This window comes from Pongo pygmaeus, chromosome 3 (assembly GCF_028885625.2).
Source record: "Pongo pygmaeus isolate AG05252 chromosome 3, NHGRI_mPonPyg2-v2.0_pri, whole genome shotgun sequence".
Taxonomy (NCBI): Eukaryota; Metazoa; Chordata; class Mammalia; order Primates; family Hominidae; genus Pongo; species Pongo pygmaeus.
The window spans coordinates 125,345,475-125,364,437 of NC_072376.2; the positions used below are offsets into that span (position 1 = coordinate 125,345,475).

The following is an 18,963-nucleotide window of genomic DNA, read 5'->3' on the forward strand; positions in this document are numbered from 1 at the left end:
TTCAGGATGAGAGAAACTTAGAGGACTGCAGAGACATTTGGTTAGTATTTTTCCTTTACTTTATAATCAAATCATGCTAATGTAAACCGAACACACAACTTGAACTAAACACACATTTCACTCATGGCTAATTACAAACCAGGGATTTCAAATCAGTGTTGATCTAATGTTTTTAGAACAATTATTTAATTTTCAAAGTCCAATATCTGTCAAGTAAATCACCAATTTCCAGTTCATTCTTATTTAATATAAACAAATCTAATTAGTATAAAGATATTTCACAGCTGTCTTTAAATTAAACCATAGTCAAGAGCAAGCAGCATTTTGGGTTTGCTTTGGCATCCCAAATCAAATGTTTTTTGTTCAAATATAAAAGAGCAATACCAAAAGTTATGTTTTATTTTGAACTTTTAAGCTAAGCTTCATAACTCAAGTAATCTATAATTTTTCACAATTCAAATTTTGAATAAGGACAGGAGCTGGCTACAGAGGAAAGCAAAGTATATTATTTTTTCACCTACTTTTAAGAATTATAAGAATTTTAAGACTCACCAGTTCAGTTATAAATACATTTTTGTTAATAATCAATATTTCTCTTGCATTAAGTAGCAAACTACATCTTATAGTAGCAAACGTAGACATTCAAAGAGAAATCAACAAACCCATTTCTCTAGTAAAAATTATATTTACCAGGAAGGTATAAACTGTTCAACAAATAGGCCAGACACAGTGGCTCATGCCTGTAATCCCAGCACTTTGAGAGGCCAAGGCAGGCAGATCATTTGAGGTCAGGAGTTCGAGACTAGCCTGGCCAACATGGTGAAACCCCGTCTGTCTCAAAAAAAAAAAAAAAAAAAAACATTGTTAATAAATGGTTGCATACTAAATTAACTAAGGTAAATGATCAGGACATGAGTCTAGTTGGGTCAAAGAGGACTGTAAAATTTTTGGTTTCAGTGTCTTTTACCCTTTGATAAAGTGACTTACAATGCAGGTGGTGCAATATAGCCTAGCCTCAGAGTTGGGTTAGCTTGGGTTCCAGCCCTGCCTGGTACTACTCATGGTAGATTAGGTGGATCACTTCAATTTTCTGATCCTTGGCTTAATAATGTACAGAATGGGGAAAATACCTATCCCCCCACTGGGGTAAATGAGATGTTTGTGAAAAAATCTTCAAAAATAAAAAAATCCAACACACATACTATATAAAGTAAGCAATTAATGATGAGTAGATTAAAGCTTAGAAATTTCATTCTATTTCAATTTGTGATACATAAACTAATAGACTTATTCTATAAATTAAAATCTTGACATTTTTATATAATCCTATCATTTACTGAACACAAGTTGGGAGACATTGTTTTAAGATTATTGTTATGTATAGATGTTTGATGGCTATAATTGTAAAACTGGCTTATTGAGTATATTGTAAAATCCTAAGAAATTTTAATATTTTGATTGTTATTGAACAGGATATTTCTTAAAGTTCAATTCATGTCTATCCAACCTTGGAATTTGAGACGAAAAAGATAAAGAATGTGTTAGCCTGGGCTTTGGGGATTTTGTTTTTTAATGTCAAATATTGTTATCTTTTTCTTACTGAAAATACATATAAAGACCATATTAATATTCAGGGTTCAGATAGTATGTTTTCACTCAAAATATATGATGGAGCCAAAAACAACTCCTCAATGGTCAACACCACCCAATCAGAAGAATGTTTTATTATTCTCTTTAAGAAAGATAAAGTAGATGAGCCCATCAATCTCTCACTCCCTTACTGGGTGTTTGAAGGAAATAAGAAAGTGAGAGCTGCTTCTCACCCCATTTCTGTTGTAAAAGTCTTGGGAAAAAGGAATGAGTGAAGACTGTGCTCTAATGGACAGGGGCTGGGGCAAGAGCACTAAGATCTGACTCCTAGATATAAACCAGGCCTGCTGCAGCTGACATTACACTTTGGGATGACATTCTGTGACCCAATCCAGGATGGTAAAGATTAAAACCAGAGACAAAACTAAATACCATATCCACTGTGGAGTAAGGTCCACCCAGAGTGAAAGAAAGCCTCTCCATCTTCTTGCCCAGGTGGGAATCTCCATCCTAAACCAAGAGAATGGGGGCAGCATGGAAACAGAGACTAAACCATTTCCATTTCTTCCCCCGCACCACCATTACTTTTTCTTTTCTAAAGTGCCTGGTGTAAAAGAGTGTTTAATCTAGTGAGCTATGCAGGTGGGCTAGAAAGAATGGAAAGAATGGTTCTGCAAAAACCAACATTTTCTATTAATTTTTAGTTTTCTGTTACAATATGCTATAAATTAGAGAAAGGGAAATAATAGCTATGTAGTTATAGGATAGAGCTAATCCCTTAGCAAAAAATAGTAGCATAGTATATTATCAATCTCTTTGCCACCTTCTACACCATAACATTTATACTAACTTCTTATGTTCTGAACAAGAGGAATGTTGTTGAATGGGAAGTTCTTTTAAAGATTTCAGTGTGTTCCTGTTTAAAAAGGACCCAGGTGTGGTGGCTCATGCCTGTAATCCCAGCACTTTGGGAGGCTGAGGTGGGCAAACCACCTGAGGTCAGGAGTTCGAGACCAGCCTGACCAACATGGTGAAACCCCGTCTCTACTAAAAATACAAAAATTAGTTGGGCATGGTGGTGGGCACCTGTAATCCCAGCTACTCAGGAGGCCGAGGCAGAAGAATCGCTTGAACCTGAGAGGCAGAGGTTGCAGTAAGCCGAGATCATGCCACTGCACTCCAGCCCAGGCAACAGAGCAAGACTCTGTCTCAAAAAAATAAAAATAATAAATAATAATAATAAAAAGGTTCCATTGGGCTCTATCACATTAAAATAACTATGAAAACACATAAGATAAATATTTGACACTCCTAGCTGACCTATTGTCACAAGTTGAGAGGAATAGTAATGAACTGCTACAATGATATAACTGGATTGAAAATATAAAATTGATACACTACATGTACAATGGCATTAGAAACAGAGTAGGCATGCTTGCTTAAAAATAAAAAATACCCTTCTCTCCTTTATTAAATATCAAACATACAAGATTTATAACTACCAAAACATAAGGCAGCTACACTTTTAAGTGCAGTTACTGCTTTCTGAGATTGCTGGAATGCTGAACCCACCCTCTACATCAGAATATTTGGCAATGTCTGGAGCCATTTTTAATTGTCACAACTTTGGGGTAAGGTGCCAATGGCATCTCATGGGCAGAGGCCAGGGATGCTGCTAAAGGGCACAGGACAGCTGCCCCATAAGAAAGAATTATCTGGTCCAAAAACGTTAAAAATGCCGAAGTTGAGAAATCTTACTCTATACCATCAAGACCTCTCCCTATTATCATGATAGAAATGGAAATTTCTGGAAAACTGACAAAATGAGATATGAAGGGAAGAGAGCAATTAATGACAGCACAGGCACAAGTGCAGAAGATTGAGCAGTTCTAGATAAAAGCTAGCAGGAATTAGACTAGGAATTGTGCAAAATCAGTCAGCCATCCAGCTGTAGATCTGAGACAGAAGTTCAACTATCATCCAAATGAACAGTAAGTGAAGCCAAGGGCAATTTACATAGTGTTTATATAGCTCTCATAAGTGTATGTAACAGAAATATATCCTCAGATATACAAAAACCTCAAAAGATATATGATCTATATACTCTTTTTGGGGAAAATAAATTACTTGAGACCTAGCTCCAGCTGGCCAACAGACCAAAATTAAGAAATAAAAAATAGGGAGGTCTGGGCAGCAAAACTCAGGAATCCAGTTTAAATGTATGTTGTCAGTTAGACTGTATAGTTCATGGGTAAGGCGCGGTTCTGTAATACTTCCTTCAACTATTCCTCTGCTTTGTAAGGATCTGTTGGAAGTCACATCTTTCACTTCACAGTTTGGATGAACACTTAAAAAAGCAACTGTTGTTGCACACAGTAACATGTTTGGGAAAAGGCTTGGAGAATTACTAAACCACAAGTTTTGTTGTTGAATTTATTTTTTTCCCTAAGAGTTCCATAGAGACTGACTAGTCCTATTCTTTTTATTGTGAAATAATTCAAGTAAGAATTTTCCTGCATCTTTGAAATGAATATTGAGTGACTTGGGTCACTAAGATTTTTTTTAATTGGTAAAAATATTGCATTGATATTAATTATAATCAAGCACTTGTCATTTTTCCATCCAGGATGTATAAATGCTCTTTTGTTAATAATGTCTAAGAATCAGTAGGGACACAAATGGTTTAAAACTTAACTACATATATACACATAGAATCTAAACATAGAAAAAAGACTAAAGGAATATGTTAGTGATTATCTCCAGGTAGTGTATTTCTAGGTGATTTTTGTTTTCTGTTGTATACTTTCTTGTATTTTGCAAATTTTCTACATGAAGAATGTATTATTTTTATAATAAAAAGTTGTAATCCATATATATATCAATACCTACTATGCAAACAAATGCAGAGGAAAAAAACTAGAAGAAAATGAACCAAAGGTAATCTTTCATTCATCTGTTCATCTTCCAATGGATACTTATTAAGCACCTACTATATCAGGTATGGGTGCAAGGCACTAGCCATGGTCAGGTGTTGAACACTGCTATCTCCAGGTGTAAACTTTTAGTGTTTTTCTTTCTTCTTTTGTGTACTTTTCAAAAGTTTTAAACATAAAAACATATTTGTGAATATGTTTTTATTTATAAAATAAGGAGGCCTTATAATCATTTAAAAAATATTCTGATAAACTTTAGAAACTTCATTTCTTTGGCAAACAGAAATAAATTCTCAGAAAAAAGCTTATTTTTATTAGTAGGATTTTATACATTTTGTACACTTTTTTGAAGAACAAAATTTTTACATGTGTTTACTATGTTATTTAAATATCATATTTTTAATAAGAGGGTTTAGAGTAATAAAAATATAAAAAATATATCATGTAAAATGAGTCTGAATTTACATAAATACAAAATATTTACACCATGTCTTTTTGTGAATGAGATTTATCTTTAGATTTCTCTTTTTCACTCTTTTTCTTCTGTTTTTCTTCCGCTTGTTTTTCAAAATAATCTTTAAGGAGATGGTTCAGCTGTGGTTCATACTGGTTAGCATGTTGCAATCCATCTTCCCTTCCTTAAAAAAACATATGACATGAGACAACTATTCTTTATTTTACAGAGGTCCCAATATTATCATGTCAGTTACTTCCCCCAGCAGAGCTGTTCCTGGTTGAAGCACCCCAAGCATTAACCCATAAAAGTCAGTTTGAACTTGAAATGCATGAATTAAACCCATTTTTATATTACCTTCGCAGTGTTGGATCACTCGTCCCCAAAGTCGATTTTTCCTCAAACAGGCTAAATTTCCCACAATCAACAAATGCCTCTTTCCTCTAGTCAATGCAACATTCATTCTTTTTTCAGAATCAATGAATCCTACTTGTCGTGTCCTTACACAGGACAGAATAATGATCTCCTTTTCAGCTCCCTGAAAAGCATCTACTGTGGACACCTGCACAGTTTTAATATCAGGATGGTGAAAGTCCACAGCACTGAGTAAATGACAAAGCTGTGGAGGAAAAAACAGCAATCATGTAGTAAGAGATTGCAAAGAACTTAAGCCTCTGAACCTGCTCAAAGCAACCACTGTAATTTAACTAATAGTAAATAATTTTCATTTTTCTTTTATGACTCACATAGACTTGGCTAGTTTCTAAAATGATAGATAAATGACTAGATGACAATATTAATTATGACACAAAATCAAAAGCAATTTATCTATTGCTGGGTAACTCATTTGGATATGCTAATTTGGAGCTGATAAACTAATAATGAAACAGATAAAAAATACTAAGAGAAAAATCTAGTTAGAAGTAATTGGCCCATGTGTACATTAATATTTGGTATCTATCCTTGATTTACTGATAAAATGTACTAATAATAAAAGAACATTTTGGATAACAGAGATTCAGTCCCATCTGTCCACAAAGCATACACCGTATTTTCTTCCCTCTAATTTGTTTTTTGCATTTTTGCCCCAACAGCTGTAAACTAAATTTAATTAAACCTTGTTAGGTTTACATTTAATTATACAGAAAAAAAGCCAGACCAGAAAAAAATCAGAATGTTTCTTTTTTAATATATTAATTACAGTACCAAAAGTTTTTCAGGCACCAAACCAACTACTATAAATGTAATATCAAATATGGTAATATGTAATTGTAATATTTAATATATGGCAAATACTGTAATACATAATACCAACCTTGTACATCTGGGATTTGTATAATGTTATCACGCCAATCATAGAGCCTGCTATTCCACTTGCAATCAGTGATTGAATCAGCTTGAGTGTAAACGTAGCTTCCGCCACATTATGAAAGCTGTTATCTCTTTCTATCTGGAGTAAGAAATAGATCCTAAATTATATTTCTCAGAAAGGCTATGGAAAAACCAAGTAAAATCATACAAACAACAACAAAATTAAACCAGGAACCTAAACCATGTTGACTCTCATCAACATTAATGTCATTTACCTGTTCTAGTCCTTTAACATTATAAAAACACAGGGTTGGTAGCCATTCCAATAAAGGGCTCCTCTCTATTTCTGTTACACCATTCATGAGGGATCCTTTGTAAAACAGATCATTAGCAATAGCACTGATTGCAGGATGACAACGGTATTGAGTTCTCAATAGAATTGGCTTGTGACCCTAAGAAATTTAAATGAAGAAAAATAAGAAAACCTAATTTTTTTATTCTTCTAGGGAAAGAAAATTATATTTTTAAAATTAAAAATATTGCTATATTATGGTCTTATGAAATGAATTACAACCATGATAGAATAGACTATAAATAAAAATATTTTTTAAATTACTAAAAATATGTTCATATTAATTTAGAAAAATTAGAAAATATAAAAGATGTCAACCTTAGACTTATCTAGTAAGTTTGACTCCTAACATTATGGTTTGTTGTTGTTTTTTTTTTTTTTTTGAGATGGAGTCACTCTGTCACCCAGGCTGGATTGCAATGGCACGATCTCGGCTCACTGCAACCTCCACCTCCTGGTTTCAAGCGATTCTTCTGCCTCAGCCTCCCGAGTAGCTGGGATTACAGGCACCCACCATCATGCATGGCTAATTTTTGTATTTTTGTAGAGATGGGGTTTCCCCATGTTGGCCAAGCTGATCTTGAACTCCTGACTCAGGTGATTCACCTGCCTTGGCCTCCCAAAGTGCTGGGATTACAGGCGTGAGCCACCACGCCCGGCCAACATTATGCTTTTATAATATATCTGGAGTTGGTCTAACACTAAATTGAAAAGCATCTCTTAAAAAATTAGGAGGTGTCGTAAATATCTCGTTAACTTTCCTCACTGAGTAAAAGCCATTTTTCATTCTGAATCTTGAAAGAAGTTTCAGATTTTATTAATGCATCATAAAATCCAAGTCCTATCTACTTTAGCGCTCTTCGAGCAAAAAGTTCTGTAGTAAATAATGCTCAGGCCAGGCACAGTGGTTCATGCCTATAATTCCAACACTTTGGGAGGCCAAGGTGGGAGGATCACCTGAGGTCAGGAGTTCAAGACCTGCCTGGCAAACATGGTGAAACCCTGTCTCTACTAAAAATACAAAAATTAGCCAAGCATGGTGGCAGACACCTGTAATCCTAGCTATTTGGGAGGCTGAGGCAGGAAAATTGCTTGAATCCAGGAGGCAGAGGTTGCAGTGAGCCGCTCAAATGTTAGAGAAATGACTAAATTATGGTATATCTGCACAACATAATACTTAGTGATCAACATATTTAATGACAACAGTAATGATTACAAAGCTAGTAGTAACAAGGGGAGATGATTTACTATTACGCAAAGTTCAAAAAGGCAAGATAGAAGTTATATTTATGGTATGGTTTCAACTAAGTACAAATACATATATTTGATATAGGCATATAACCCTAGGATAAAAGATGGAAGGAAAAATACTAAAATATTACCAAGAGTTTTCTCTTAAGTGCAGTGAAGTTATTACAGATGTTTTTATTTTGTTTTTACCTTTTTTCTTTCTTTTTTGAGACAGGGTCTTGCTGTTGCTTTGGCTGGCCTCAAACTCCTGGGGCTTACACGATCCTTCTGCCTCAGCTTCCTGAGTAGCTGGGACTAGAGGTGCCTGACATCCCACCCAACTTTATTTTTTTCTTTTCTTTCCTTTTCTTTCTTTCCTTCCTTCTTTCTTTTTTCTTTTCTTTTCTTTTTCTTTTTCTTTCTTTCTTCTTTTAAAGAGTCAAGATCCTGCTCTGTTGCCCAGGCTGGAATGCAGTGGTGAGATCATAGCTCACTGCAGCCTCGAACTCCTGGACTCAAATGACCCTCCCACCTCAGCCTCCCAAGCAGCTGAGATTATAGATTATAGGCATGAGCCATCACACCCAGCTTGCCTTTTCTCTTTTCTGTAGTTTCCACACTTTCTATAATGAGTAGTGATTACTTTTATTTCTTTCACTTTTAATAATTGTGAACTAGTTCAAATACACAGAAAGCAAAGAAATAATATTACGTCCATGAACTTACCACCCAGACTTGACATTAGCCATATTAAATCATTTTTGTTTTGGCTCTCTTTTTTGTTAGATAAAATATGACATATATAGCTAAAGATCCTCCTTCATTGCTTTCTTCTACCGCCTTTCCCAGAAATAATCCCAGTCCTGATTTTGTTTTGTGGACTCATCATACATGTTTTTATATGTTTATTGTATTAGTATGAATCTATAAATAATATATATTACGTGCTTTTGAAATTCTCATAAATGGCATTTTACTATAATTATCCCTTTGTGCTTTGTTTCTTTCAATGTCCACTATGTTTCTGAGAACTATCTATATAGATCAAGCTCATTCACAATTGTTTTTTATTCTACTCTGCGACTAAATCACTTTTTTGTCCATCCCTTATTTGCCCTTTTAGAATTCCCCCAAATAAAAACCTACTTCATATTTTAAAAGGCATTGACAATAGGTACATGAAAAAGGGCAGAACAGTGTGCAGAGTACACTACCATTTGTTAAAACAGGGAGGGAAAATGTTATGTATTTGCTTACAGGCATAAAATATCACAAGAAAGGTACAAGAAAGGAATGACAGTTTCTTTGAAGGGGAGAGAACGAATGGTTGGGGGACAGGAGGAGAAGTCTTCAATATTTCCATGTTTTTTGGTTCCACTTGAATTTTGAACCACATGACTATATTAACTATTCAAAAATGTTTTAAGAATTTAGATAACTTTTTATTTAAAAAATTTTTTTGGTAGAGGCAGGGTCAGAGCTCCAGTGCCAGAGCTGGTGATGAACTCGAGACCTCAAGTGATCCTCCCACCTCAGTCTCCCAAACTGCTGGGATTTACAGGCTGGAGCCACCATGCCCAGCCCTTTTTTAAGATAATTTTTTTTTAGTTAAGATTTTTTTTTAAAAGCTATTGAAAATGTCTAATACAAAAGAGGTTGGATACTGACTTGTCACAGAAGAGGTAGAAAGTTTTGCAATTAAATTCAATTACAATTAACAGCTCAAGACAACTAAAAGCTTCGTTCTTTGCAAAATGGAATACAATTCAACTCAAAATTCAATGCAACTTGAAACTCAATCTAAGGGGGAACTTCTTAATTAAGAAGGTAGAATAAACTGCCTTGTAGAATCCATTCTCCAATATATAAAGGTACAAAAAATACAAAAACAGCAGCAAAGAAAATTCAGCAATTATGCAACAAAGAAAGATTTACAGCCAACCTAATGCCATAAACTTGAAAAAGTACTTGTCATTGAGAAAGAAACAAGATTCTGGGGTGGAAGTGGAAAATGCAGCATAGTGAGCCAGAATTCATATGATGGCAGTGGTTCCTAAGAAGAATAATGAAAAAGGGAAAGTGAACTTGGCAGTTTTTAGTAAAACTGAAGGTTCAAGAACTGTGTCCCTTTCCCAGAGAAGGGATACTCTTGGGCCTCAGATGTCCTATCACTTTGATGGGACACCACCATAATTCCAGGTACTGAGAAAACAGAGAATACAGATCTGAGAGAGTATCTGACATCCAAGCATGAACACCAGAAAATGAAACAAGAATGGAAACTATACAAACATAGTGTTTATATAGTTGTATAGTTTGTATAGAAACAGTGTTCTCTCTTTCTCTGCCATGTGAGGACACAGCAAGAAGGTAGCATCTACAAGCCAATGACCAATGGAATAGAATAGAAAGTCCAGAAATAAACCCTTGTACATGTGCTCAATTGATTTTTGATGAAGGTTCCAAGACAATTACATGGGAGAAAAGGATAGTCTTTTCCACACATGGTATTGGGAAAACTATATATCCACATGCAAAAGAATGAAGTTGGACCCTTATCTCATACCACATACAAAAATTAACTCAAAATGGATCAAAGACCTCAACATAAGAGCTAAAATTATAAAATTCTTAGAAGAAAATATTGGGGAAAATTTTCATGACATTGGATTTGGCAATAATTTCATACCTATAACACCAAAAGCACAAGCAACAGAATAAAAAATAGGTAAATTGAACTTCATTGAAATTAAGAACTTTTGTGCATCAAAAAACACTATTAAGAAAGTGAAAAGACAACCAACAAAATGGAAAAAAAAAAAACTGCAAATCATATATTTGAAAAAGGATTAATTTCCAGAATATATTTTTTAAAAAAAACCTCCTATAACTCAACAACAAAAAACCAAACAACCCAATTAAAAAATAGGCAAAGGACTTGAATAGGCATTTCTTCAAAAAGGATATAAAAATGGCTAATAAGCACATGAAAAGATGCTCAAGATCATTAGTCTTTAGGGAAACCACAATAAGATACCCCTTCACACCCATTAGGATGGCTATGATATTCAAAAACCAACAAGAAGTGTTGGTGAGAATGTGGAGAAATCAGAACCCTTGTGCACTGCTGTTGGGAGAGAAATGGTGCTGCTGCTGTAGAAAAAAGTTTGGTGGTTCCTCAAAAATTTAAACGTACAATTATCATATGACCCAACAATTATACTTCTGGGTATGTATTGAACTGAAAGCAGGGATTTGAACAAGTGTTTGTATATCAATGTTCACAGGAGATTTTTCACAAGAGCCAAAAGGCGAAAACAACCCAACTATCTATCAACAGAAATGTAGTACACACATGCAATGGAATATTATTTAGCCTTATAAAGGAATGAAATTCTGATACATGCTACAAGGATGAACTCTAAACACATTATGCTAAGTAAATAAGACAGACATAAAATGACAAATACTGTATGAATCTACTCAAATGAGGCACCTAGAATAGGCAAATTCACAGAGCTAGAAAGTAGAACAGAGGTTACTAGGGGCTGAGGGAAGAGGAAATGGGAAATTATTGCTTAACAGTTCAAAATTTCTGTTTGGGATAATGAAAAAATTCTGGAAATGGACAAGTGATGGTTGTACAACATTATGAATGTACTTTAAAGTAATAATAACAATAATAATAATAATAATATAGTACCGATACATGCTGCAACATGAATGAACCTCAAAAAGTGAAAGAAGACAGACACAAAAGGTACGTATTGTATGATTCCATTTATATAAAATATCCAGAATAAATAAATCCATACAGACAGAAAGCAGGCTGGTGTTTGCCAGAAGCTGTAGGGAAGAGGAAATGGGCAATTAACCGCTAAATGGGTAAGGATTTTATTTTGAAGTGATGAAAACATTTTGAAACCAGACAGAGGTAGTGGTTACACAAGAAACTGTGAATATACTAAATGCTACTAAACTGTTCACTTTAAAATAGTTTCTGCTATATAAACTGCACGCTGTAAAGAAAAAAAGTTTTTTTAAGAAATTTAAAAAATGGTTTTATGTTAGATGAATGCAATGGTTTGAATGTGTCCCTCAAATTTCATGTGCTGGAAACTTCATCCCCAATGCAACAGTGTTGAGAGGTGGGACTTTCAAAAGGTGATTAGGCCATGAGGATTCTGCCTAATCCTCACGGATTAATCCCATTATCACATGAGTGGGTTCCTCATAAAAGGATGGATTTGTGAATGGATTAATGCCATTCCTGGTGTATGTGTGTGGGTTAATGGATGAATGCCATTATCACATGAGTGGCTTCCTCATAAAAGGATGAGTTTGGCCTCTCACACTCTCTTGCTCTTCTGCCTTCCACCATAGGATGACAATGAAGCAAGAAGGCCCCTGCCAAATGCAGTTCCCCAGGTCTTAGACTTCTCAGCCTCCAGAACTATAAGAAATAAATCTCTGTTCTCTATAAATTACCCAGTCTCAGGTTTTTCTGTTATACCAGCACAAAATAGACTAAGACAGTAAATTCAACCCCAATTCAAAAATGTTAATAATTTAAAAATTATTTACAATGTGAAGTAGTGCTCTAGGTAGATAATAGAGACATTATAGGTTTTTTTGGTTTTAGAGCAAAAGTTATATACTCCTACCCACTACTCAAATAAATAGGGAAAAAATTCTTTTTATAAAAGGGCACTTAAATTATAGGGTTCCACTTGTCTTTAAGATGAATACTTTCCAGACAACTCCAATTATACATTATTTTAAGGCAGAACTAAGTCTTCTAATATTTTCATTCTCTATCAACACACACACACACAATGTAGAATCAATAAATGATAATTCCGTAAGAATTTAGCAGTATGTACCATTAAGCAAAGTCGATCAAAAAGAGTTTGTTCCAATCCATTTTCATGAGCTGCATCAGAACCCTGAATAGTAGGAGGTAGCTGTTTGGGATCCCCAACAAGAATCAGCTTTTCACACTCAAACCTAAAACAGAATTTCAAAAATTAATCTAAGCAATTAAAAAGGGTGCATTAACATCATTTATTGCACTGTTTGCCAAAATTGCACTTCGAAATATTCAAATGCCATAAAGCTTAGTAGTGCTATTAAGTGCATTAAAGGCTTTGAAAAGTTATGCAATAAAGAATCCTTTATATAACTTAGTTGCCCTCCCTGCACATAAAACCTAGTAGGGGCCCCTTGCCTCTGCATGGAATTAATATTTCACAAAGCATATTTGGGAAATGCTGGTTTTTAGAATCCATAAACTCTTAAAGTCTTTCTTAGGAGTCATTTAGCTGAAACCCTTGTTTTAGAAGTGAAGTAAATTGGGTTCTTAGGGGCTAAATGTTTTCCTAAATAGGAGTAGGATATAGTGGGGAAAAATCAAAGTTTTATAAACAAACCTATATCTAAATCTGAACTCCATTATATTTTAGAGACCCAGCAAGTTATTTAATCCTTTCATGCTTCAGTATTATTATTTTTTCTTCTTTTTTTTTTTTTTTTCTGAGACGGGGTTTTACTCTGTGTCACCCAAGGTGGAGTGCAGTCATGCAATCCCTGCTCACTGCAGCCTTGACCTCCTGGGCTCAAGCAATCCTCCCACCTCAGCCTCCCAAGTTGCTGGGATTTTAGGCACACACTACCATGCCCAGCTAATTTTGTATTTTTTGTAGAAATGGGGATTCGCCATGTTGCCCAAGCTGCTCTCAAACTCCTAGACCAAGCAAGTCACCTGCCTCAGCCTCCTAAAGTGCTAGAATTACAGGTGTTACCCCTGGGGAAAGAATCTTTTAGGTTACCTTGCAATGGGAAGGAGAGAGGCCGGTTCAGTTATCTGACTACACTCATCCAGCACAACTACAGGAAATTTAAGATCATTCATGCATGGGAATGGGCAGGCTGCACAGGTAACTCCAACTACTCGAACCTTTATTACAACAAAAATGTTATTAATTAACAATTATTAAAAGAAAATAAGAGAACGTATTTACCAAAGAACTTGTAGGCTAAAATTAGAGAGTGAGCTAGTCTTAATTCCTAGCCATCAGAAATCTTAGGTCATCATATCTCCACATTTTTATTATTCCTACATACAAACTGGAAATCAACAAATGTAGGTTACTTAAGCCACAAGCCCATTAACAAGAACAAATAAAAGACATATTTTGATATTCAGACGGAAAGTATCACAATATCAAGCATTTGTAAAATATCAAGGATGATGCACATATTTTATCTTCTAGATGAGGTTAGACAACATACATTATATCAACACAGGCCAAAGTTCTTCACAAAGAACATTAAATATGCTAACGAAATATTCTTTGCTTAACCTTCAAGCACATTAGTTTTATTTATTTAAAAATGTAAAGATGACTAACTAATTCTAAACAACAGTAAATAAAATGTACTCATAGCCTGTAAGTATATTTGAATCTTGTAAGTTACACATTATAGCAGCATGCCATTACTCTCAAGGCAAAAAGCTTCATAAAAACTGATTTTTAATCTCTAGAATTAAATGTAAACAATAGGGAAATCTATGAATTTTCTAATTAGATGTAGTCACTGACCTAGTTGCCCGCTATCTATACACACATGTGTACATACACATATACACAGGTACACACACACGTTTGTGTACATATACATACATATGTATAAACACAAACATATACACATACATGTACATATACATATACAGTCATGTGCCACATAACAATGTGATGTTTTGGTCAATGATGGACCAGATATATGATGATGGTCTCATAAAATTATAATGGAGCTGAAAAATTCCCAGCCCCTAGTGACATCACAACCCTCACAGCACAATGCATTATTCATGTGTTTGTGGTGATAACGGTGTAAACAAACCTACTGTACTGCCAGTCATATAAAAGTATAGCACATACAGTTACGTACAGTTCATAATACTTGACAATAAATGACCATTTTAGTGGTTTATACATTTACTATAGTATACTTTTAATATTATTTTAGAATATACTCCTACTTCTTAAAAAAAAAAAAAAGTTGGCTATAAAACAGTTTCAGGGACGTCCTTCAGGAGGTATCCATATGAAGGTATTGTTATCATAAGCGCTGACAGCCCCATGTGTCCTATTGCCCCTAAAAACTTTCTAGTGGAACAAGGCTGGGCGCGGTGGCTCAAGCCTGTAATCCCAGCACTTTGGGAGGCTGAGGCGGGCAGATCACGAGATCAGGAGATCAAGACCATCCTGGCTAACATGGTGAAACCCCGTCTCTACTAAAAATACAAAAAAATTAGCCGGGCGTGGTGGCAGGTGCCTGTAGTCCCAGCTACTTGGGAGGCTGAGGCAGGAGAATGGCGTGAACCCGGGAGGCAGAGCTTGCAGTGAGCCAAGATCGCGCCACTGCACTCCAGCCTGGGTGACAGAGCGAGACTCCATCTCAAAAAAACAACTTTCTAGTGGGACAAATGTAGAGGTGGAAGACAGTGCTATATTGATGATCCTGACCCTGGGTAAGCCTAGAATAATGTGTGTGTTTGTATCTTAGTTTTCAACAATTAAAAAAAAAAAGTTTTAAAGGTAAAGAAAAATTTTAAATAAAAAAGCTTATGAAATATTTTTGTATATACAAAATGTTTGTGTTTTAAGCTGTGTTATTACAAAAGAATCAAACAGTTTTTAAAAATTTTAAACTTTATAAAGTCAAAATGTTATAATAAGCTAATTTATTATTGAAGAAAGAAAAAATTTTAAAATAAATTTGGGGTAGCCTAACTGTACAGTGTTTATAAAGTCTACAGTAGGTTGGGCGCGGTGGCTCACGCCTGTGACTCCCAGCACTTTGTGAGGCTGAAGCAGGCAGATCGCTTAAGGTCAGGAGTTTGAGACCAGCCTGGCCAACGTGGTGAAACCCCATCTCTAATAAAAATACAAAACTTAGCCAGGCATAGCGGCAGGCATCTGTAATCTCAGCTACTCGGGAGGATGAGGCAGAAGAATCGCTTGAACCCAGGAAGCAGAGGTTGCAGTGAGCTGAGATCACAAACTGCACTCCAGCCTGGACAGGGCAAGATACTACCTCAAAAAAAATTAAAAATTTTTTTAAAAGTCTACAGTAGTGTACAGTAATGTCCTAGGCTTCCACATTCACTCACCACTCACTCACTGACTCAGCCACAGTGACTTCCAGTCCTGCAAGCTCCATTCATGGTAAGTTAACTATAAAGTTAACTATTAAAAAGCTATAGTATATATAGTTTTCTGAGGACTTCTACAACCAAAACTTTGTGGTTATTATTTCCAATTTCTCCTTCCCGCCCTCCCTATACAGGTGTACCATTTTAAATATTTTATACCATATTTTCACAGTACATTTTCTGTTTAGATACAGAAATACCACCGTGTTACAATTAATTGCCTACAGTATTCAGTACATGCTGTATAGATTTGTAGCTGAGGAGCAATAGGCTATACCATGTAGCCTAGTGTGTAGTAGGCTATACCATCTAGGTTTGTGTAAGTATACTATGACGTTCACACAATGACAAAATTATAAAACAATACATTTCTCAGAATGTAACCCCACTGTTAAATGATGTATGACTATACTTATTCTCTTCTAACAATCTGAAGATCTATAAAATTATACTTCTTGGAGCAAGAGTAGTTCATACCAACTGACCATATCTTTTTTCAACAAACTGACAAAAAAATATGCTTTACAAATTAAATATCGCCTCCACAGATTCTACAAAATAAGAAAACATTACAACTGCCTTATTTTCTTTAAAAATAAATAATATTTACCACACACAATAGCCCTGTATCAGTTAGGTTTTCTTTTGTTAAAAACAAAAACAAAAATCTTAAAGCCATATTTATATCAGAAATTCCACAGTATTTAAACATTCAGTTCTTTAAAAATGATCAAGCTTTGGTGCCACTCTGAAATATTGTTCATTTTATTTAATTTCTGGCAACTATATCTACAAAACAATCTTAGAATGAGAACTCTAAAGTTATGTGTCAAGAAGCATTTTTTAAATTTAAAGAAATATCTAATACAAAAACCTAAAGTATTAAGTTTTCTTTAAAAAATTATGTTATCTTTTAATTTATTATTATGTTGCTGAGATTCTAACAGCAGAAAAGATTTTGTTACTGACCTAGCAAGTATTAATTAACTATGAAGCATTTTTAAAAATTAGTTTTATTGTGAAGACATGCCCCTTTAGAAATGAGTCAGGTCTTCTGGGTATGGTGGCTCATGCCTGTAATCCCAGCACTTTGGGAGGCAGAGGTGGGAGGATCACTTAAGGTCAGGAGTTTGAGACCAGCCTGGCCAACATTGTGAAACCCTGTCTCTACTAAAAATACAAAAATTAGCCAGGTGCGGTGGCATGTGCCTGTAGTCCCAGCTACTCAGGATGCTGAGGCAGGAGAATCGCTTGAACCCAAGAGGTGGAGGTTGCAGTGAGCTGAGACTGCGCCACTGCACTCCAGCCTGGGTGACAGAGCAAGACTCTGGCTCAAAAAAAAAAAAAAAAGAAAAGAAAGAAAGAAAGAAATGTGTCAGGTCTGAATGCCTGACTGGACCTTAGAAATATGTCAGAGAAAATTTCTAAAAAATAATTCCTCTAAAATAGTTTTCATTTGTGAATAGGTGACACAAATGAGCAATAGATCAAGGTAACTGGGCTTTCGTTCAGAAAATCATCCAAGAAATCATTAATAATGATATATATGAATAATGATTCTTATATATCATTGTTATGTTGGGTGAGTAAAATGATAAGCAGTTTACATAAATGACTAATTTGTATTAATTGAACACAGCCAAACTAAGCCTTTCTGGATTTGGTTAAGAAGAGAGTATAGAGTTAACTCTATAATTCAAATAACAGAAAGTTAATCTGAAGTTTTCTGAGGACTTCCAGAACCAAAACTTGTTATAGATTGGTTATTATTTCCAGTTTCTCCTTCCCGCCCTAGGAAAGTGTTATTACATATCCACACCCTTTGCCGTGTTACTTGGCAGTGCTTCCCACCAGAGAAGTAGGGGAGTATATTTCCCTGCCTCACTGATGTTAGGCTTGGCCATGTGACCTGTGCAAATGGAATGTCAGCAAACATAATATGAACTGAAGCTTTAAATGTGTTTCTGTGATCTGTCCTGCCCTCTTGCACTTCTGCCATCTGTTAGAAGATCATGCCACAGCAACTGTTCTCAGAATGAGAGACTTTACCCATAGCCTCACGCCAAGCCACACCACTTGACCTGTAGATTCATAAGCTGTTGTCTTAAAGTACTGAGACTGAGCTTGTTAACCCTCATTATTTCAGCAATAGCTGATCAATACAGGGTCCCAAGTAGACTGATTTTCTCAACTCTCTAGCAGAAAGTTACCAATGTGCAAGTGGCCCAAGAAGCCAACAACTTTTCTTTTACTCCATCCCCATTGCTTTGCCCTATGCTCTCCTTTCATAGGAGGAAGCTGCTGATTGATTTTTTCTCTTCCAACAGCTGATGCCCAGGCTTCCCTAGATCAAAACTTGATAAAGGAGATAGTGCTACCTGTTACACCCTGGAATCTTGTGTGCTTAGTCTTGGCTCCCAATACCTGGAAGCTAGTGTCTGAGCCTCCTGGATTCTTGGATATATACAAACACTAAAAGTCTTGGCTTTCTTGGAGAGCATCAAACACAAATTTCATTTGGATATTTTACTCAGGGTCAGATCCTCTCCACTGTTTCTCCTAGAATATAACTAATTTCATTTAACTTGTAAGGAATCTATTCCCACCTCTATACTTTCCTCTTCAAGCCTATAAAAAGAAAGTAAACAGAGAAGGAGAAAGGATGACTCAGTCGTGGTGAGTTGGATCTATTCACGAATTTGAAGAATGCTTTGAAGCAAACATAAAACATACACTGGGCAGACTATATCCAAGGATCCACATGCATGCACCTTAGTAGAATATAAACTATCATAGCAGTTTGTTTTATTTAAAGGAAATATTATTTCATCAACAGAAATAAGAGAATCTGAATGGTATATATAAATCAAGAAAC

General features: G+C 35.3%; 1 protein-coding gene across 9 annotated transcripts in view; it reads right to left on the reverse strand.

The window, feature by feature from the left end:
- Positions 1 to 4,712: 4,712 nt before the first annotated feature.
- Positions 4,713 to 18,963, reverse strand: part of ZGRF1 (zinc finger GRF-type containing 1) — a 99,073-nt gene continuing 84,822 nt past the window's right edge. For 6 of the 9 annotated variants that reach the window (XM_054486467.2, XM_054486465.2, XM_054486466.2 and 3 more), the window contains 6 exons: positions 13,699 to 13,826; positions 12,754 to 12,877; positions 6,564 to 6,740; positions 6,293 to 6,427; positions 5,335 to 5,596; positions 4,817 to 5,161 (listed from right to left, as the gene is read on the reverse strand). In XM_054486467.2, the coding sequence (XP_054342442.1) occupies positions 5,004 to 5,161; positions 5,335 to 5,596; positions 6,293 to 6,427; positions 6,564 to 6,740; positions 12,754 to 12,877; positions 13,699 to 13,826 (984 nt within the window). In that variant the 3' untranslated portion in view covers positions 4,817 to 5,003. Of the gene's footprint in view, positions 5,162 to 5,334; positions 5,597 to 6,292; positions 6,428 to 6,563; positions 6,741 to 12,753; positions 12,878 to 13,698; positions 13,827 to 18,963 lie in introns of those variants that run through there. The other 3 variants (XM_054486462.2, XR_008502299.2, XR_008502300.2) reach the window with 3 other exon arrangements.